The 20,403-nt window shown below is 47.5% G+C and overlaps 1 protein-coding gene across 1 annotated transcript in view; it reads left to right on the forward strand.

Annotated features, from left to right (window-relative positions):
* The first annotated feature begins 7,620 nt into the window (after positions 1-7,620).
* FGF9 (fibroblast growth factor 9) overlaps positions 7,621-20,403 on the forward strand; it is a 30,198-nt gene continuing 17,415 nt past the window's right edge. The window contains exons 1-2 of the mRNA XM_032099416.1: positions 7,621-8,915; positions 15,379-15,482. Coding sequence (XP_031955307.1) covers positions 8,639-8,915; positions 15,379-15,482 — 381 coding nt within the window. The 5' untranslated portion in view covers positions 7,621-8,638. The remainder of the gene's footprint in view (positions 8,916-15,378; positions 15,483-20,403) is intronic.

A 20,403-nucleotide genomic window follows, 5' to 3' on the forward strand; every position in this document is an offset into this window, starting at 1 on the left:
AAGTGTGTTGGTGACCCTCATAAAAGCAGTGCCTTGAGATCCAGAGAGAGGAAGGGAGAGTCACATTGAGGGCTGTGTAGTAGCTCAGAACCACTGTTGTAAGTTTATTTTTCCTTCTCTAGAAAGCCTGATTTTCTCTTATTTTAGCCTAGAAGAGACAGCTATTGCCATTTATTATCTCCTTGTGTAACAGCAAACATGGGTTGCAGCTGTTCATGGCAAAGATCTGGAGTAGAAAAACTCCTTATCAGTAGATACACATCACAGGCATTTCCAATTTCTCACCAGCAAATGGGACACTATATAAAATATTTTTGGTAGCTTGCAACATCATATGAAAAGATTACAGTGATGGCAATTTGTACAGTGTGGTCCGTTCTCTTTGCTCCTTCACCTTTTGCCCAGTCCCTTGATAAACTTACTCAGATTGGGCAAACAGAAATGGCTTAAACAGAAGATGGCAGTCCTCTGTGGGGAATGGCTTTGTAATTGTACAGTCCCTTGGCTCCCCACAGCTACTGACTTCTCCAGTTTCTCCCCCTTTGCTCCCTGTACAAGAGGGCAGGGTCTCCAGTCTTGCTGTAAAAGCAGTAAGTTCAGGAGAAACAAGCAAGATTCTAGTCAGAGATACTTTTGTCTTTGCCAACCAAAAGGAAAGCATGAGTATATATCCAGGGTAGTTATTTAAAGCAACCAGTTATATTATTTTCTTTTCCTTCACATCACTGAATCAGAGTGCAGTTACATACTGTTGAGTTATTGGTGAAATAGCAACAGAATGATTAAAAAAATCATCAGGCAAAACCACGCAAAATATGTTAGTTATCAACAAAGTAATTGGATAACATTTAAGCAAATGAAACAGACACAGGCATGCAAAGGATTATAATAACTGTAGCAGAGTGGAGGTTTCCAAGTGACTGCATTCCAAGTGACCCAACTCTATTCACTACCAGCAAACAGAGGACTTTCTCATCACTACCCTACCTCAAGAAATCACAACGAGAGAGGACAGCCACCCCAGAGGTATCAGTGATTCCCCAAAAGTGGGAAATTATAAATGAGAGTGAGAGTAGGAAAGCTTTAGAGGAAGAAAACAAATTCTGAATTCTGTTAGATGGCTAACAAGCTATATTTCATGAAAAGGATAACTTTTAAGCTTGTTGTGGTTCAGTGGTTACAACAACAGCCAGAGTAAAAATGCAATATATACTACTGAAAATAATTTTTGAATTTGGGAGGGAGAAAAAGTATAAAATTTTTTTGCAGAATGGGAAGAGTAATAAAGTCAAGCTGAAGTCTACAGGAAGAAAGTCACTGACAGTTTTAAAAAGAAAGATTAATTTTCTAAAACATAAAGCAAGAATTCCTAGTGATGGTGTAAGAACTTTTTTTAGATGGAGACAGTACATTTAAAATAATGTAGGAAAGGACTAAGTTTTTATTGATTTGGAACTGGGAAGGAGGAGGATGATGGAGATGACGATACTGAAATATTTTCTAAACCGTTAGCAGAAAAGGAGAATTCTTAGGAAACACAGGCTACACAACTTAAAGAACTGATCTTCTTATGATGTGTCAGAACACCCCACATGAGCATGCATAGATGTCCTCCCCTTTGCAAACACAGCCTCCAGCACCACTTCCACCCCTACTCAGCTGATGCAGAGCTGCCTCCAGGTCGCTGCATGGCCCCTGCCCGGCACTCCCTTGTCCTCAGCAACTGCTGCCGTCCTCAGCAGCAGCGGGCACACGATGCTTGCCCAGCAACTGGGGTGCATAGTCCCGTGCTCCCCTTTGGCTCCCCATCCGCAGCTGTGCTCGCCGCTAAGGAGTCATGGTCAGCTACCACAACCGGCTGAAGGGATCGCAAAGACGAATGGTGTCTCTGACTGCCCCATTATGGCCTTGCTCGTCAGCTCTTGTGCTGCTGGTTGGGACCGTGGCGCTGGGTCGCTCTCCCCGCAGCTGGCTGAGCGCTGCTGGCGGCATTGTGAACAGGCGCTCTGCACGGAGCACTCCTCCTGCCGCGCTGCCCAGCCCGGCTGCCCGGCGCCCGCAGCACAGCCCGGCCCCAAGGCGCGGCCCCGGCCCGTCCGCCCGCGCTGCCGGCGCCGTGCGGCGGGGCTGTCCCGGGGCTCGAGCCGGGCTCGGCAGAGCGGGCCGCGGGCTCCGGCAGAGCGGCACGGCAGCGCTGGCCGGGGGCACGGCGGGGCCGCCCCGCTGGCTTCGCCCGCTAGAGGGCAAGAGAGCCCCGCACAAGCGCGGCTGCCCCTGCCCCGCAGCCCCCGGCCCGCCGCGCCCGGCCCCTCCTGCCCCGGCGGGGTCAGCGCCGCGGGCCCGTGGGGAGGAGAAGCCCTGCGTGGCCGCTGCAGGCCCGCGCTCAGGGCCATTCGGCATGAGATGTCCTGGGTGGCCACGGTGCCATGGAGGGAGAGGTAGTCCCTTCCATGGGGAAAGCTCCCAAGGCCTTTGGCCGTTCCAGAAAGCGGGCATAGAGCCATCATGGAGCTGGCACCGACCTCCTCCGTCGGGGGACGGCACACCGGGCTGCTGCTCTGCCTGCCGCGGCGCACATGGAGCGGTAAGTGGGGCACACACCCAGCTCCTGCCGAGATGGGCAGGGGCCGAGAGGCGCCTTATCGCTGCCCGTCAAGGTGGCGAGGACCTGGTTGCTGGCTGCAGCTCCAGTCTAGCACTGGTAAGTAGCGTCCAGCTGATGGTCAAGCTGTGTGCCTTGGTTGGTATATGAAGGCCGCCTCATCTTTCAGGTAGTGAACTATCTATAGAGGAAGAATATCAGCCAAAGGAAGAGCCTCGGGGATGCCCTACAGCCTGCTGGCAAACCCTGCTGAGACTGCAGCTACAACTGAGCACCGACAGTATGGGAGCATGAAGAAGGCAGAAACCTCTGACGAGACACCGTGTGTGCTTGGGCAGGGAAGGTGCACAAGGCAAAACGCTGGCCGTGGCAAACAGGTTCTCACAATCAGCAGTTCTGTGAGCTGTGCCACACAAATTGGTTGCCGTGTGGAGGCCTCTGCAGTCACCGGCGCACATGGCAACTGATTTCCTACCCTTTTCTCTTTCCAATCAGTGGCCCTTTGGCTCTTGAGCTGGAGGGATTTGAAATGTAGTGGACAATCAATTCATTACTAAAATCAGCAGATAAAAGCTATGTATGAATAAACACATCACAGAAATTTCAAATGTATTTGGCAGCTTTGATACTTACATCACCTTATCTACCTTCAAGTATCACCAACAAGGACATGCATTCAAAAAGATTGTATTGACACCTGTACCAATGCACTTGACTCTATCTGACTGGTAATGGCAGTATTACTTTTGCGTTTAAATCAAGAAGTCTTAAAATGTGGAACCTAATAACTCCCTCCCTAGGATGGTCACAAAGATCATATTCTGCCAGTGTTTAATTACGTGAATTCACTAATTCCTGTACACAGCAAAATGCCGTAACACCATGAAAAATCCATATTAGATATCCTACTGTTGCTGTGTATTGCATAGTGACACTGACGCTGGTGTTTTCTTGGAGATTTCCATCTAAACTGCATGTTTTATGCTATTCTAGCATGAAAATTTGATGAACTGGGAACATGCCCTTTCCTGCTGAATTCTGGAATTCTTATAGGAATCTTTTTTGTCATAAATACTGCTGTTTTTTCTACAGTCTCTGAAGTGAGAAAGCAAATACGTTCCTCTAGTTTAAATTCTCTAAACTTCTAGACATTTTTTTTTTTTTATTAATCTGGTTAACTGAATCACATGGCTTTTTTTTCTTTGTTTTGTTTTCACATGTTTTCTTTATTTCCAGTCAACCTAAGGTTTGATAATCATGACTTTCAGTAATTTTTCATTGCTGATATCACATAAGTTTTCTTTGGAGTGTTAATTTGTGTAGCTGTATTAATAGTTTAGTGCCCTCACCAGCCATTCTGGGGAAATGCTCAATCACATGTATAACACAGCAGGTGGGATCCATGCAGTCCTATCTAGACCTCTGTCATGTAGAAGTCTACATCTAATATAGGCTCCCTCCATACACGAGGAAGAATTAAGCATCTTTAGAGCATGAGTCATGTCATCCTAAAGTAGATGTCTAGAATAGGTCAGATGATTTGTGCCCTAAAATTGCTCCTATTTCTCTATGTTAAAGAACAAGCAGTTTATATCTTGATGTCTCAATTCTAGCAGCCTCAAGTGAGACAAGATTAATTAATAGTCTCATATCCAGGTTTATATCATGCTTTAAAATACCCTAAAAATCTTATTTGTCAAGAAAACTGAAAATAGCATTACTTTTTATATTATTCTCCATTTATATATTAAAAAAGAACTTTTAAAAAGTTTTCTGCCTCAAGACATTTTAGTAAAAATTGCAAATGCCGTGTGTTTCATGGGAAAGTCATAAGACCTCTCTTTTTAATAACTAAGTCTTTTAGTTCTCTGTCTGAAGGGTTGGGAAATAAATGAGTTAGATACATTAAAGGTCCGGAATAAGATCCTGATCTTGGTGAAATTATACAATATAGGGGGATTTAAAAAAACAAAACAAAACAAAAAAGAAACCCAAGAAAAAACTGTTTTGGCAGGCTGAATTATTTTTTGACGCTCAAAAATTGATATGTGAAAAGATCTTTTAAAACTGGACTAGTTGGCTGAGTACAGGTGAAACAGTTTTCTTTTAAAAATGTCATAATGACTGAAACCTGACAGAGATGTCACGTTAGTGTGGTACATGTGAAGAGAATGTGTGCCAGGAGCTCCTCAAGAAATGCAGGTTCCTTCTGACCAGTTCTGCTCTCAGGAGTTAAAATCCTGCATAAAGCTGATGAGTAAGCTCTTGATGACTCACTGTGGCAGATGCAGTCTTTAATTCCAGGAGGGTATAAGGGAAGTGGGTGTGAATCTCTAGTAGAGGGGAGTTAGGGATGTTCCTGCCTCAGTGTCTTGGGGATAAAAGTGTAGGTTTTTAATACAGCCCCAGCTATCAGCAATGCCAAACTTCTGTAAGGGGTAAGTTTGGCATTACACATCACACATAGATTTTATGTGAAGCAAGGTTGGAACACCACCTACTCACAGATGGGTATAATTTTGGGGATGTCCTGCATAATTCATGTGTGGCTTTGATACTTATGAGTAAGTCAGACATTGATGCCTCAACTTAGATAACACTTTTATAACACTAAACTTCCTATAGCAAATAACCTATGGGCTTTCATTTAAGTCCCTTTAAAAAAAAAGGCAACTATATCAATACTTTCTTCTTTACCTTCTGATATTTTTCGTAAGGTAAGCTGGTGTGAAGTGCAAGACAGAAAATACTGAAGCCTGGACTAGAGAAAAAAATTCCATATAATACTCTTTACTGGGACTAGAAATGTAAATTTAAAGCACTAGAAAGGACTTGGGAACCTCTTTCCCAGTTCCTTCTAGACTGAGAGCACACCAGATACAAGGCCCTTATGGTCACTCGGCAATATTCCCCTCTGCTTTGCCAGTGACACAAACCTTCACTTTTCCACAGTCCAATTTTTTAACAAGCAATTTCATGTTCTCTTCCAAGTTAGCCATTATGCATGGAAAAATCTCCCCATTAGTAACCGTAAATCTCCTTTATTGTTCTCCTTCAAATCTCCTTAAAACTTCCTTCTGACACCAAACACTTGTCACTGGCTGGGCCTGTTGCTTTTTATTCTCAAGGCTGTTTTTCCCTTATCCTTCCCCCATGGGTCTGTACTATACACCTGTTGTCTTTCATCATGGGTTAAGATCATAAGCTCTTTGGGCATAGACCATCTCTCTTATTACATGTGTCTACAGTATCCGACACAATGGAGCTGTGAGCCCTGAATGGGGCCTCTGGGTACTGCCATGATCCAGTTGATAAAGAATGATGATTTTTGACATGGTGAGTTCTGCAGTTTTTCCCAAGTCATTCTGCAGTTGTTCACACTGATACAACCAGTGTGTGAGAGCAGTGTCCTTAAATCCTAAAAATAACGGTAAATGCTTCAGAACTATTTGCCAGAGAGCAATGACTTTACTGCTTTGGTGGTGGTTTTTTTTCTGTTCTTGCATATTGAAATGCATGGACTGACATGCAGCAACTGTTTCTTTCTGTGGGTTTGTACAGAACTAGAGTGACGTGACCCTGCTCCAAAGCATCCTGTCCTTCAAATTGTAATAAAGACTGCTGGAGTCAAATAAAAGGGGGGTGGCTCATGCGCCACTGGCGTGAGTCAGTTCCCTAAAGGTCCGTGTGGATTCAGGACACAGCTTTTCCCTGCTGCAGTTTCCCCGCTAGACATGGAAACTAGTCTCTCTCCCTCCTCTCGTGTTTAGTCACATTGGCAAGTGGGGGGATGCAGGAAAGCTGCAACAATCAGAGCTGGACTGCTGGCTTTTGTGGTGGGGAAGGCAAGGAGACCCACCCCCTCCACCGCATGCCCATCGAGCAGGAGGACATGCAGAGTCGATTATTTCTAACTAAACGCCTTGCAAAATTTCCCTTCTCTGGAGTTCTCTTTCCAGGCTCCACCAATGACCTTCCCGGACCCCGCTACCTCAGCGGTGCACATCATCATTCACACCATGCAATCTCTTCCCCCAGCCCCCAAGATATTATGTTTCTCCTCCTTCTCTCCCTGTCTCTCTCTCTCCCCCCACCATTCCCCCAAGAGCCTGTCTTTAGGTTTTGTGCTCAATATAAGGGGCTGCCGGAGCGTCCTCTCCCTCGTGCAGGGCTCCGCATCGTCCTCAGTCCTTGAGCTCTGCTCAAAAACGCTTTTGCAAATGCAGGAGACCCTCTGTCCCTTTGCTGATTCACACAGCTATTTTCGAAGGGCAAACCCACAATAACACCAATTCTCGGCATCATAAGAAGAAACAGAAACCCTCTTTCCCCTCGCCGAGTCTCTCCCGAGAGTTTTAAATAACTTCATTTTGAGAGAGGGGGAGGGGTTGGGGGCAAAGAAAATACGTACTTCGCATTGCACCTCTGTCTCCCCCCATGCCGCCTCCTGCTCGCTTCTTCCTTCCCTCCACCGCACTCTTGAGCCAGGAGCCACGGTTGGCCCGCGGGGCGTCCCGGGCGGCGGCAGGGCCCCGGCGCTGCCCGCACCGGCAGCGGCATCCCGAACTGCCCCCCGGCAGCGCAGGGGCAGAGCGGGAGGGCTGCGGACTGCCGGGGCGGGGGGCCACAGTGGAGAAGGCAAAAAATGTGGCGTGGGCAATAAGGACCCCCACTACCCGCCCCAGCTCCCGAACTTCCCGCGCCCCGCCGGTTTGCCCGCCGGAGCTTGAGTTTGAACCCCGCTTGGGACAGCGGCAGCCCGGTTACCTGCGGCAGAGCGGGCCGGGGCCGGGCTGCGGAGCGGTGCGGGTCGGCCTCGCCTCCGCCTCCCCTGCGGCGGGGCCGGGCCCCGGGCCGAGCTCGGGCTGGGCGGGCAGGGCGCTGCCCGCCCCGCTCCCCCCGCCAATGTCAGGGGGGACTCGGGCTATGCGGGCATCTCCCGAGGAGCCCGCTTCCCGCAGCGGGCGGGCGCGGTATATTTAGCATCGCGTCGCTTTATTCCTCCCCCAAAGTTTCGCCCACTTATTTATTTATTTGCCGGCGAGCGCCGCGCTGCCGCAGAGCAGCAAGAGCCGCTCCGCGCCGTGCCGAGCGCTGGAAGCGGCTCGGTATTGCAGCAGGTAGGGCTGAGCGCTAGGACCTCGGAGAATCCTTCCAGCAGCAATCAGGACTACCTTAAACCCAGCCCAATGCCTCTTCCTGCGCCACTCTGCGTGCTGGATGGAGATCCACAGTCAAGAGCTGCAGCTCAGTGCTGGAGTACAACATTTCACAGGGAGCCCTGCAGAAGCAACACCTGTTTCGAGCCAGCCAAGAAAGACACAAGCGCTTGTATGTTGCTGCTTTGCTTGTGGATCGTCAATAATCCTAAACCAGTGGACATCTGCTGAGCCTCCTGAGAATTCTGGATAATAGATTTGGACGTCAAAAGTTTTTTTTCCTTTTTCTTTTTTCCTTTTTTTTTTTTTTTTTGGATTTATCTCAGCCAACAACGTGAGATTTCCCCCCTCCCCCTTTGCAGGATTCATGCTGATGTATGCAGTCTGTTATAGAGTAAAAACAGCGCATGCCTTTCTGGAGTCAGAATCCATAAATCCTGACGTAGCCTGTGCATCTTAAAAAAAAATCCCTATAACGCCTAGGTATTTAAGTTGCTATGGTCATTCTTATCTTAAACCAAATGGAGAAACTACGGATTTTTTTCTTTATTACAGTTGGATGGGCTGAAGACCGTATTGCTTGCTAAGAGCTGGGGATATATGCGTTTATATAGATATACACATCTATATGTTTATAAATATGTCAGTGTGTGAGTATAAAGTGGTGGTTTCTTAGACTAACTGGTTTGACCTTGAACCTGTACCAGTCAAAACAGAATATTACTTTTATTTATGCATTTAATGGATTGAAGAAAGAACATTTTCTCTGTAACTGCGCTAGGGAGGGGAGAGGAGTGGAATATACCTAATCTTATATCTCCTGGGTTTGGCACCATCATTATTGTTTATTCTCATTCTCTAAAAGCAGAATCTTCTGATGGCTCCCTTAGGTGAAGTTGGGAACTATTTCGGTGTGCAGGATGCAGTACCCTTTGGGAATGTGCCCGTTTTGCCGGTGGATAGTCCGGTTTTGTTAAGTGACCACCTGGGTCAGTCTGAGGCAGGTGGGCTACCCAGGGGGCCTGCGGTCACGGACTTGGACCATTTAAAGGGGATCCTCAGGCGGAGGCAGCTATACTGCAGGACTGGATTTCATTTAGAAATCTTCCCCAATGGTACTATCCAGGGAACCAGGCAAGACCACAGCAGATTTGGTAGGTATTATCCTTAACCCTTTAGTGGTCATGTGATGAAATAATGGGGCAGAACTGCGGGCGGGGGGACGGTGGGGGGTGCGAGGCGTGCGGGAAGGGAGGTTTGTGTTGATCCGCCGAGGGGAAAAATGAATGTGTCCGGGGGTGCAGATGTACACAAGCGGCACCACCGCGGCGGAGCAGGAGCCCTCGCCGAAGTCGCCGGGTGTTTGGTAGCGATGTTTGTGTAGCCCCAAGTTCTGCTTAAGAGCAGACGCGTACTGGGAGGTGGTGGTGGCGGTGGTGGAATTTTTGTTCGGGACGTTTCTGCTGAATGATTTGATTTCGCGAGTTTAAAGGGTTTTTAATCATTAACCACCACAATTTAAAATTCACCGAGTTTCCTGGAGGGAGTGGCTCTCGTCCTATACGCAAATTGACGAGAGCTTTTCTTTCGTTTTCTCTGCCGATTACCTGCCCTAGTAACTGCCCGAATTGCACACCCTGCCTGGTTCGCTGCTCGGCGAGGATTTACCGGCAGCGCACGCCGACCCGCAGCGGGGCTAGCCGCCCGCACCCGCACCCGCACCCGCAGCCGTGCGGCGCTGCCGGTGGCCGGCGCCCCGGGAAAGAGGGAGCGCAGGTGGGGTCCGGAACCAGCCGGGAATCCTGCGCCAAAACCTGCCTTTCTCGAGCTGTGTGGCGTGTCAGACTGGCAGCAAATTTGAAAAGAGCATTCCCTGGGTTTCCTTTCCAGGGGACACTATTTGTGACTCAGCAGCGAGGGCTGGAGGGCTGATGGCCCCGGCCGCTCCGGAGAGCCTGTGCATGAACACACGCACACATGCACATGCACACGCGAGTCCGGTGGGCCTGGAGCTTCTCGGCTGCCAAGGAGTCTGTTAAAGGCCCGGCAGACTGAATGTATGAAAGTGACTAAAACAGCCTGGCTGAGCTGATTCTTTGGGGTTTTTTTAAGGAGGGGTGCGGAAAATATGCCAGGTTAGCTCGCCAAGCTCCCAGCTGTTGGAAGGAGTTAACTTGTGAGTGAACCAACCTGACAGCACTTAAATTCGGTCGTAAAAACAAAGTCCTGTGTTGATTTTTTTTCTCTCTTTGTATTTTAATGCCAGATGTTGAACGATATCTAAGCTGTATTTTATTGCTTTGTGGAGCTATTTAGATAATGCCGGTGTTGTAGGAGATGATCTCCAAAGGGCTCATAAGGGAAGCGGGGAGGGAGGGACGGGGGAGGAGAGGACCGAGGCTCTCGCATGGTCGCAGGTTCATCCTCCATCCCCCTCCATCCGCTGCTCCCTGACACTCTCACGCTGCTTGCAGGCTCTTCCTCCCTCCCACGCCGCCCGCCCGGGGTCTCCGAGGGTGGGTGCGGGGTGAGGGCAGCGTCGCGGCTCTCCCGGGGGCGCAACATCCACGCTTGCTGGCGAGAAAAAGTGCGGAAAGTGTTTAAGGCAGCCGCGTAGTGAGGGGAACGGGGCGGGGGGGTGTGTTGCAGCTAGGCGTTTTCCTTGGCACGGGCAGACGCCGTGCGTAGCTGCTGAGCCACCGCCGCAGGTTCCCCTTGCCCGCTGCGGTGCGGGCGCGGCGCGGGGCCGGGGGGGAGGCGCGGTGCGGGGCCGCAGCAGGTGTAGGGCGCTCCGCGCACCGGCAGCCGGGGCGGCGGGGGGCCGGCGGCCCGCGGGGCCCCGCCGCCCCCGGAGGAGGGCCGCCAGCTGTTCCCTTAGCAAGGCGGCGGTGACCACATTATTCGTGGCGTCTATTTTTAAAATGGCTTTCCAGCCGCAGTTGTAGGAAGCTGACAATTCCGAGGGGCAGCTCTTCCATCCCTTGCAGCGCCTTGGCTTTAAATAGATTGATATTTTTTTTGTCCTTGTCGGTTTGATCTCCCTCTTCCCCCCACCAGGACGCGCCTCGGTGATAACTGTTCTCCCCATGCAGCGCGCCGGTGATACCCCTGCTCGCTCCGGGGTTGGGAAAACCGGGCGCGGCAAACCCATGGGATGCCTTGGGGCTCCCGGCTTCTTTGGGGGCGGGAAGGGGATCTTGGTACTGTTGTTTCGGTGCCGTGACATTGCTGTTGTGCTTGCCGGAAGGTCACAGAATAGCAGATGCTATCTGAGTTTTGGTGATTGTAAAGTCTTTTGATGATACTGGGTAGGACTGCATCCCAACTCGGCAGCTGCCCTGGGGAGAGCGGGCTCACATGGTCTCCCGCGAGCGTGTGCGGGAAACCTGCGCGCGCGTGTGGATGGGGGGGTACGCGTCAGAAGGAAGTTTTTCTCCAGGAATAAGGAGGACAAAGAGAAAACCCCGGGGGCTGCGCGTAAACTCCTCTCTGGGCTCTGCCCTGTGGGAATCCCCCTCCCCGCACACACCTCTGGAGAGACATCAGATAAGAGTAATTCTTTTGTGATGCTATGTTGGATGTGTGCCTATTGCGTACGATAAACCGAGCCATATTGTGTGTCTATACTCGCCCGCTTCTGGGAGCCCTGGCATTTCGCAATTCCTGCAGCAAGATGCCCATCTCTAAAAGAAAAGCTCACCGGGAGAACCCGGCTCTGTCCCCCCCGTAATGTGATCTCAGGTGATCAAAGCCTTATCTCTCCTGGGTCACAAAAGAAATTTTTTTGATGCAGTCTCCTTTAGTGTAGGGCATTGGCTAGACAGTAGAGTCATTGTAAATTCAGGAACTCTGTAACAGCGGAGAGGCGTGCCTCTGTGCGTCAGCACAAGTACTGCATGCACAGCATTAAAAAAATAGGAGCATGCAGGAAAAGGAAAAAAAAAAAAGCTTGTCAGCAGGTGACCTCCGCTCCCCGGGACCTGCTGCTACAAGGAACCGCTGCGTTCATCATCTGCGGGAGCCGCGCAGCCGCCCGCCCTCCCGCCTCCCCGGCCCGCCCTGCCTGCTCCGGCGCTGGGCTGGCGGGGCGGGCTCAGCGCCGGGAGGGCGCGGGGGCGGCTCCGGACGGGGGTCCCTGCGGCTGCCCGCCCCTCTGCTGCTGGATGCGGGTGGGCGGGCCTGCCTCCCGCCCCGTGCTGTCTCTGGAGAGAGCCAGCAGACCGGGGCGGGGCGGGGGAGAAGGTGATGCATGCGGGGAAGGCTCTGGCCCCCGGGACTGGGAATCGTGGGCCAGGTTTTAGGGGGAGGGAAAGGCGCCGAGCAGGCCCGACAGTCTCCCCCGCTATTGAGCGTTGCAGAGGGGAGGGGATGAGGGGGGGCGGGCAAGGGCGCTGTAAGAGCCTGGAACTGAAGCAGGGCCCTGCTGCCTGGGGGTGCTGTGTCTGCGCTCCCGTCTTTTAATTGGCATCATGTGGGGGAGCGGGCGGGGTGGTGACAGCTGCGACAGGCGGGACGCATCCCGGCGGAGCGCTCAGCCCCGCGTCTCTCCGCGCAGCCCCGCACCGCAGCCTCGGCCGGCGGGCGGGAGGCCGAGAGGGAGGCGCCGGGGGCAGGGGGGCGCCGGAGAAGCCCCTTCCCTCGCCCCATCACTGGGCTGACCTCCCGGCGGCTTCTTAGCCACGAAGGGCTCGGCCTCCCTCGCCCCGCTGCTCCCCGCGGCAGCCCGGGGAGAGGACAGTCCGGCGGGTCCCTCACCGCTCCGCCTGCGCTCCCTTCCCCTGGAAGCCGTGCAAAGAAGTGGCTGGCAGAGATACTTGTTCACCGTCTTCGTTGTCATAGATGGTGTGTTAGAGTGCTAAAGGAAAGCGAAACTGCTCCAATCCGTTGATACAAAGAAAGCCAACGTGTAGCTGGAGGCAAAAATGAGCAAAGGGCAAACCAGCAACAACATGAAACCGTGCAGTTGCAGGGGTGTTCATTGCCTAAAAGCCAAGGAAAATGCTTCTGTAGACCTGCTTTTCACCAGAGCTAGGACAGATGAAAATTAAAATTTCACTTTTTTCAACAACACACCTTCTCTCATCTGTGAGCCTGTCAGAAGAGCACGACCAGCATTTATGTCAGGCTGGTGTCCGGCACCATTCAGCATGGTCTGAGTTGGATCATGCAGAAGAAGGTCTGGTGTGGACAAAAGCTAGTGTGGACATGTAAGGAATAAATAGCTTCCCTGAAACTTTCTTCCTATCCTTGTGAAGGAATGGGTCTTTGCGTTGAAGTGGTTTCATGAAAGAAAATGCTCAGTGAGAAGAAATTCAGCACCCCATGTACTGAGACAGTTATTTCCTCTCTACTTGTCTTCCCTTCCACATTTTTAGCTATAAATAGGGCCCTAGCTTTCAAAGTTTGGAGTTGTCCTGATTTTCATTTGATATAGCCTCATTTTGAAAAGGATTATCTATTTAAATATCTAGTGCAGGTCCTAAGTAGTATCTGTATATTATAGAAACTATACAGTGAAAATATTCACAGAACTGTGGGACAAGTGCAATCCTTAAACTGGCAAGACTTCTGTAAGACTGTATGCTTGGCCCCAGATAATCTCTTGAAGGACTTAATATGGCGCATAAAACTTGCTGTGAGTAGGCTTTTGAGTATTTCAAATGAAGAAGTCTCTATTCTGATCTCAAATACATGGATGCTCTTTGCCAAGTACCTTAAATTAATTTTCTGCACTTATAATAGATGTGACAGTGCTTTTTTTGTTCTTTGATGCACGAAGCAGCATGCATCCAAATATTTGAAATGATGACAGCAATTAAAGACTACATTTGGACTGATATGAAAGATGCCAGACTCACACACTTAATGTAAGATTTGACCTCAGTTAAAATTGCTTGGTAACATGTATCAAGTAATATGATATTTTGGTAAAAGCTTTAGAGAAAAAGCCTTAGTAAGAAATCTGTAAGTATTGCATGTCCTGATATAATGGGAATTTTTAAATGGTTTCAATGGATCAATTGTATCTGAGATACTATATATACCAGATAAACGGCGTGCTGCCACTCAATATTACTTAAAGAATCCATAATTACTAAGTATTTCCTCCCAGTATTTTTTATTTGTGCATATGTAGAGAATAATTTAAAATGCCCAGGCCTTAAAAAAGGGTTATCAAAACAATAATACTGTGGTGTTTGTAGTGCTGAATAATATATAAGGTAATGATCAATAGTCCCTTACAGGGAATACTTTTCATCTTTGCATTACCTTGGCTATAAATTTTCCCTATTGGCTTCAAATTGTGCTATGTTAGATCTATGTGATTCATGCCTGCTATTGATTAGTGCACAACTATTTTGTGGGAGATGCCAAATTAATTGTTAAAAAAAGCCACCAAAGTGCTTTTTTATTGGCCATGTGAGGCTCAACACATACTATACTGTTATTTCAGTATTTCATGTACATATAGTTTCCAATGAGCTTTAAAAAATAGTTACACAGTGTGCTTAGACATGAAAATTCACATAATATATTGAAAATGCTACTCTGTGCAGGATACACTTTATTTTGTGACTCAGAAAGTAGCGTAACACAGCAGCATGCTTCTGAATGTTGCTGGATCACTTCCTGTGAGATCATTACAGTCTTAGATGAGCACTCCCAAAGAGGAAGAAATTTCCATGTTTTTACACAAGATTCCTAGGTTTATGCCAGGTTTGGCCAGTAGCATCCTCACTGAAGAGGTAAGCAAATTGCAGGGAAGGCTGCCAGAAAATCCCCAAACCCTCAGAAGCAGATGAGCCAATACTCGGTACAGACACTTGCTGTACTGTGCACATGGATGCTGAACCTTGGTGATTCACAGAAGCAGTGCTTCTCTGCAGAGTATTCCTACTTCTAAGTGCACAAATGTCTGTGTAAGCTTGCTGTTATGTGCATGGGTAAACTTAATAATGTACAAACTATTACACTTAGGCATAGGATGTTTTAATGTCTGAATTTTAGAAGAGTAAATAATAACACATCAGAGAGAATGGTTACTATCTAAACAGAAATGCATGACACTGGACTATACTAAGGATTTTCATATCTCAAGCCTCTGGAAGATCATACTGTGAGTAAACCTTTCCCTGTATTCCTGATTCATTGATGTCTGAAAGTAGATCTTTTGGTACCATGTGTAACATTGTTTTACTTCACAATTTTGATGAAAATGTATTTTTTCAGAATTTATTTTGCAATACAAGATTCATAGGTTCCTCACTTCTGCTAATTTTGGCAATTTAAAAAGATTTTTTTTCTCTGAATGTATTATCTGTTGTGAAAATCAGTATAACTGAGCTTAAGGTATGTGTTTAGGAGTAATGAGAAAGATTGAGAGCAATCTTTTAATTTGATACATTAATGCTGTCTGCAGTGCACCATTCTAACAAAGACTCAAAGTGCTTGAAGTATTATATATTAATTTTGTCCTCATCTTCCAAACAACTCAGAAAGTGGGAAAAAAGCCTTGAAAATAGTTGCTTGGCACTCAGGGATCAGTCATATCTGGAAAAAAAAGATCTTTCAATGGAAACAATATGTACATTGTTTGCTTTTTCCTTCATTTCATAGGTATACTGGAATTTATCAGTATAGCAGTGGGCTTGGTCAGCATCCGAGGAGTCGACAGTGGACTTTACCTTGGAATGAATGAGAAAGGGGAACTGTACGGCTCGGTAAGTTCCTGCTGCCCTTGGGCAGCTCTGATCCTTACATTCTGTGGGGGAAACACTTGCTAGCTCCTACAGTCTCCCGTTGCACTATGTGTGTGTTATGTGTGAGCACTCTTTCTGCTCTAAATATCTCGCAATCTAATTCAAAATGAGACCCTGTGGGTGATGTAATGAATGTAGGAGAAGGAAAAGGTGGCAAAATCAGGAATGAGTAATAATGCAGATGAATGACAATTTAGATACAAACAATGGAGACTGATGGCCAGAGCTGGTTACTGAAGACTGAAGGATGTACTATAAGATTTGTAAATGTCTCCTGTAGAAACCTAAATTGAGACAAGTGTATTCCTTTTGTGTGTAGGCAGAGAGCTTTTTAGGAATTGACAAAACAAGGTAGAGGGGGAGGGAAAGAGTGGCATATGTGGATGAGAAAATGAGAAACAGGAGTGTGACAAAAGTTATAAAAAGTATAGGAATGAGGGCAAGAGTCTTGGTGGTCTTGTCCTGAAAGTTTCACAGGTGCTCCCTGAGGGATGGCAGCAGGAGTGAGTAACGGGTGTGAGGGAGGAGTAAAACTTGGTATTTCAGATGTGGGAGTTTGCCAGCCTACCTGCAGCTGATGGGTGACTGTTCTTGGCAACATGGGCTGTCTTCCATCAGAACAAAGAGAGAGAGTGAGAGAGAATGTACGTGTTGTGTGCGCGTGCATGTGTCTGTATGACGTGGCTCTTACCTGGGAATATTCGAGGCATCTGATGTACAATGGGGTTCATACCCTGGGTAGATCGTGGGCAGGTGCATCTGGAATTTGGCAGGTAACTCCCCAGATGGTAGAAGGCAACTTCTTCTAGCAGTAAAATATCAATCTCCAAAGTTTACAAGGAATAGAGAAGCAGGTTTTTTGAGGAAGAGGATGGCAGGTTTGAAGAGTAAGCAAATGTCTGAAGTGAAGCTGTGCATTCACTGGAGTTCATTAAAAGCAGAGAAGTGACAGCAGCCAACTGATAGTGTAAATATTGCAGAGAAACACTCAAAAAGAAGTTAAAGTGATAGAGAAGGGCTTTGAATGTAGTTGAAGATAGCTGTGTCACAGCGGACTAGCAGTACCAGGGAAAAGGGCAGGGATGGCAATGAGAGTAGGAGAAAACATGAGGTGGTGGTGGTGAGTGGGCAGGTGAAAACAGAAGGAGTAAGAGGGAAGTCCATCTTCCATGTATATTATCCATGTAGGAGAGTGAGCAAGTGAAACCAGGAAAGTCCAGCAAAAGTGTTTTTGTAAGGGTGTCTAGGTTCACTGATTTCTTTCTGGTAAAATTTTGTGTGTGAGAGAGGAAAAGGATCACCTTCTGAGCAAAGAGCAGGCTAGGTGAGGAAGCCAGAAGATATAGATAATGACAGTGTGTGTGGGAGGCAGAAAAAGACGTGGTAGAATGAGGGGCAAGGCTGGGATGGAGAATGTGTGGACACAGGAGAAGGGAAGATGCCAAGACGGTGAGAGCCTGTGAGTGGGAAAGGCCAAAGAAAAGGGATTTAGCATAAATGTCAATATGGAGGAGTTAAAGTTTGGAGGGATGGAGAGGGAATGAAAAAAGGAATGGATGCAATGACAGATATAAACAAGTTGCCTGTGAGGAGTAAGTTGTCATAAGTCACAATCCTTGTGCAGCTGATGAATGTGATAAAGAACTAGCGGAGTACATGAGTACATCAGGTTCAGTTAGGCAGCAAAAAGGCAGAACAACAACAGTAATATGAATCAGTAATGTTGATAATCATCAGTAAGAGTAATCGTTAAAACATATAAACATAGTGAATCAGTTGGTCTGCATAATTCTGAGAAAGGAAATGTGTTTATTGATAAAGCTTAAATGCATAGACTTGCGGAAGCAAATGTTACATCACTTTTCTGTGCAATTTATGTTTTGTATTTGCAATATGTTTGACTGTCGGAGTGAATTACTCGAGACATTGTTTCCTGAAGAAATGTGCACAAGAGATGTTTACAAAGATGTAAATTACTAAGCTCACTGCGTTTATAAAATAGTTGTTCCATGAACAGCAGTTCTAAAGGAGCCTGCATTCTTAAGGGGTTGTGTCTCATAGTACAAGATGTGGGTCTCTCTGAACTTCAGTCCCTGCAGTAGCACAAATTTCTCAGCCTTTTGTATTTCATGTATGGAGAAAGAGACAGTATTAGCTGTCTGTGCTCACCAGGCTGTCAGTTTGCAGGGATTACATAGTTCACCACTCCCAAGTGGGACGTGCAAATGATTTCTCTTCTTTACCCTGACTCTGATTAGTTGCAAAACTGATAGGAACTTAATAAAGACCTTTGCCTCCTGGTTGAAACTGGTTGACAAGCTAAGGAAGGAGAGACAAGCAGGCAAATGGATGTACAGTATAATTAGATAACCTCCTTTTCCTCAGAAATGACACTAAAAATATGAAGCCATTCATAATAGAGAACTGGCAATCTATGAGGCTAGAATGCAAAGTTCAGGTTAAAATCTGATGGATGATACATCTTATTGTCAGTCTCCAGAGATGGGACATACTAAAGAGTGATGGTAATTGAATTACATTACTTCCAATGAAATATAACCTCTAATGGCTACTCAGTGTGATGATGCTTTAAAGCCTTGTCAACACTAGCAATCCTAGTGCCTATATTTCAGCAACTGTCAGCTCTCTTAGAAACACTGAGATAAGCAGGCCTTGGAGCAGATTTCTGTGTAGAATTGGCTGGACATTTTTAAGTGACAGTGTTTTGCTTTTGGTTTTGGTCAAAAAATGCAATTAATTGAAAATGAAGTTCTCTGATGGGAATAAATATTGCATTTTGAACCAGAAGCAAGGCACAATCCAGCACAGAATTATCTCTCTGGCAAAGTAGAAGATCAGTTTAAGTGAGATTAGTTTTGAGACTGATATGTGGTAGACTGTGAAAAAATTAAATCAATTTTTCACCTGCATTAGGCAGAACAATCTCTTCAGCTGAACTGTTCTGTAGCACCAGTAAGTTGTTCTTGTGCTGCTGTGCTGGGAGGTGTGATGCCTTATCCCTCTGTCATGGTTTCTTCCCTAAGGGCTGTAAATAGCATCAGCTTTGTCACAGAGCAGGTACCCTTATGACACTGTAGCTCTGTTTCCTAAGGTGACAAAACCATTTCCCACAGACAACTAAATAGCAGCCTCAGAAATACTTGGTCTTGCTCTACGTCAGCATTGTGGATCTAAGTAGGTGCTTAGATTCACAGCTTGTGAGGCATGCAGTACTTGACACTATCGGAAACGATGCCCTGTGTCTGACACCATCATATTTATATTGAAATTACTGCATGAAAAATACATTAGGCGTGAATCAAATCAGTGACCTAAAGGACTTCTATCCTTCTATATTTATGTTTGAAACATTTGACACAGGAAGATCTTTCCCAGCATATTTGTGGTGGCACTGGAATTGGGACATATGGCAAAGCAGAGCAGCCAGGATGGGTGATCGCTGCCAGTTTTCATGAGAGATGACAGCAAAGGCAGTTTCAGCATATCTTGATCCACACATGTTCCTCTTAGCCTTCTCAAAGTTCTGCTCTCCTCATAGATTAGCTGCCTAACAAACTCTTCCCAACTTCCCGCTCTTACAGGGGGCAGTTCCTACTTCATTTTCTGGTCAGAAGAGCACAGTGACTCTCATGCTGCTTTCAGGCAGATGTGTAACATAATGTGGCTGTTCTCAAATTCCTCCTCATGCCATGGATTTAGCCAGGGAAAGCTGAAAATACATGCACATAGTACTGCAGAGAAACCAGTGGTAGCCACCTAACAATGACTTGGAGCCTGGTTAGTGCCAGCAGCTTTCCCTCCTGTCTCATCTGTCCCCGCTTTCCCTTTACCTTGCCTTTCCCTGGCAGCCTGCAGCTATGACTCATCATGTTTCACAGCAGCTACTGTGCTTGTCTCTGGAAAGGAGGAAAAATTCAAACTACAGATAGGACCCAAAGGGTGTTATGACAAGACATGAAGACCTTTTCCTTCCCAAGTGCCAAACAGCTCTTGCCAACACGTCTGGCAAGAATATTAGCAATTGTGTCTTAACTGTGTTCCTCAGGCCATGCCATGGAGGGAGGGAGGGAGGTCTTTCTGATCAGTCCCAAGACCTTCGTGTTTTTGTGGGCTGTCCCCATTGTCATGCTGCCCTTGGGAATATTAACAGCTGGCTCCCATGTGGCAGGCTGTGATGTGTCCCTACATCACAGGGTGCCTGTCGTTCCCACTTCAGGCTGTCCTCTGAGGAAGTTCTGTGCTACCTCAAGCACAGACCAGGCAGGAACATGGGACACCCTTGCCTCAGCTGCCCTGGTTATCTTGGGCTATTCTGCAGTAGAGAGCTGTGCTGCATCTGACTGCTGGCAGCCCTTCCACACTGATCTCCGATGGACATGCACCTGCCCCATTCCTCTTCTCAACTAGGTATAAAGAAAAATCCTTTTATGATGAGGGTGGTGAGGTGCAGGAACAGGTTACCAAGAGATGCAGTAGATGCCCCATCGGTAAAAACATTCGAAGTCAGGTTGGGCAGGGCTCTGAGCAACCTGATGCAGTTGGAGTTGCTCATTGCAAGGGGGTTGGACTAAATGAGATTTAAAGGTCCTTTTCAACCCAAATCATTCTATGTAATCCAGGTGCCTTCGTTGCTCCTTGTGCCCTTGGCAGCCAGCAAAAGACAGCTCAGGTTGGATGCTCAGGAGGAATATTGGTAGTTGGAAGATCTGGAGCAGCTACCAGGAAAGCTGTGTAGGTGGGAGGAGGAAGGCAGGAGTGGAGATGGTGGAGTTGTTGAGGAAAGGGGAAAGAGTGCTTGGAAGGAGAGCTCAAGGGCGTGTACAAAGAAAAGCTTCATTTGCTCACAGAGCAGCTAGGACAG

Source organism: Corvus moneduloides, chromosome 2 (genome assembly GCF_009650955.1).
Source record: "Corvus moneduloides isolate bCorMon1 chromosome 2, bCorMon1.pri, whole genome shotgun sequence".
In the NCBI taxonomy this organism is placed as follows: Eukaryota; Metazoa; Chordata; class Aves; order Passeriformes; family Corvidae; genus Corvus; species Corvus moneduloides.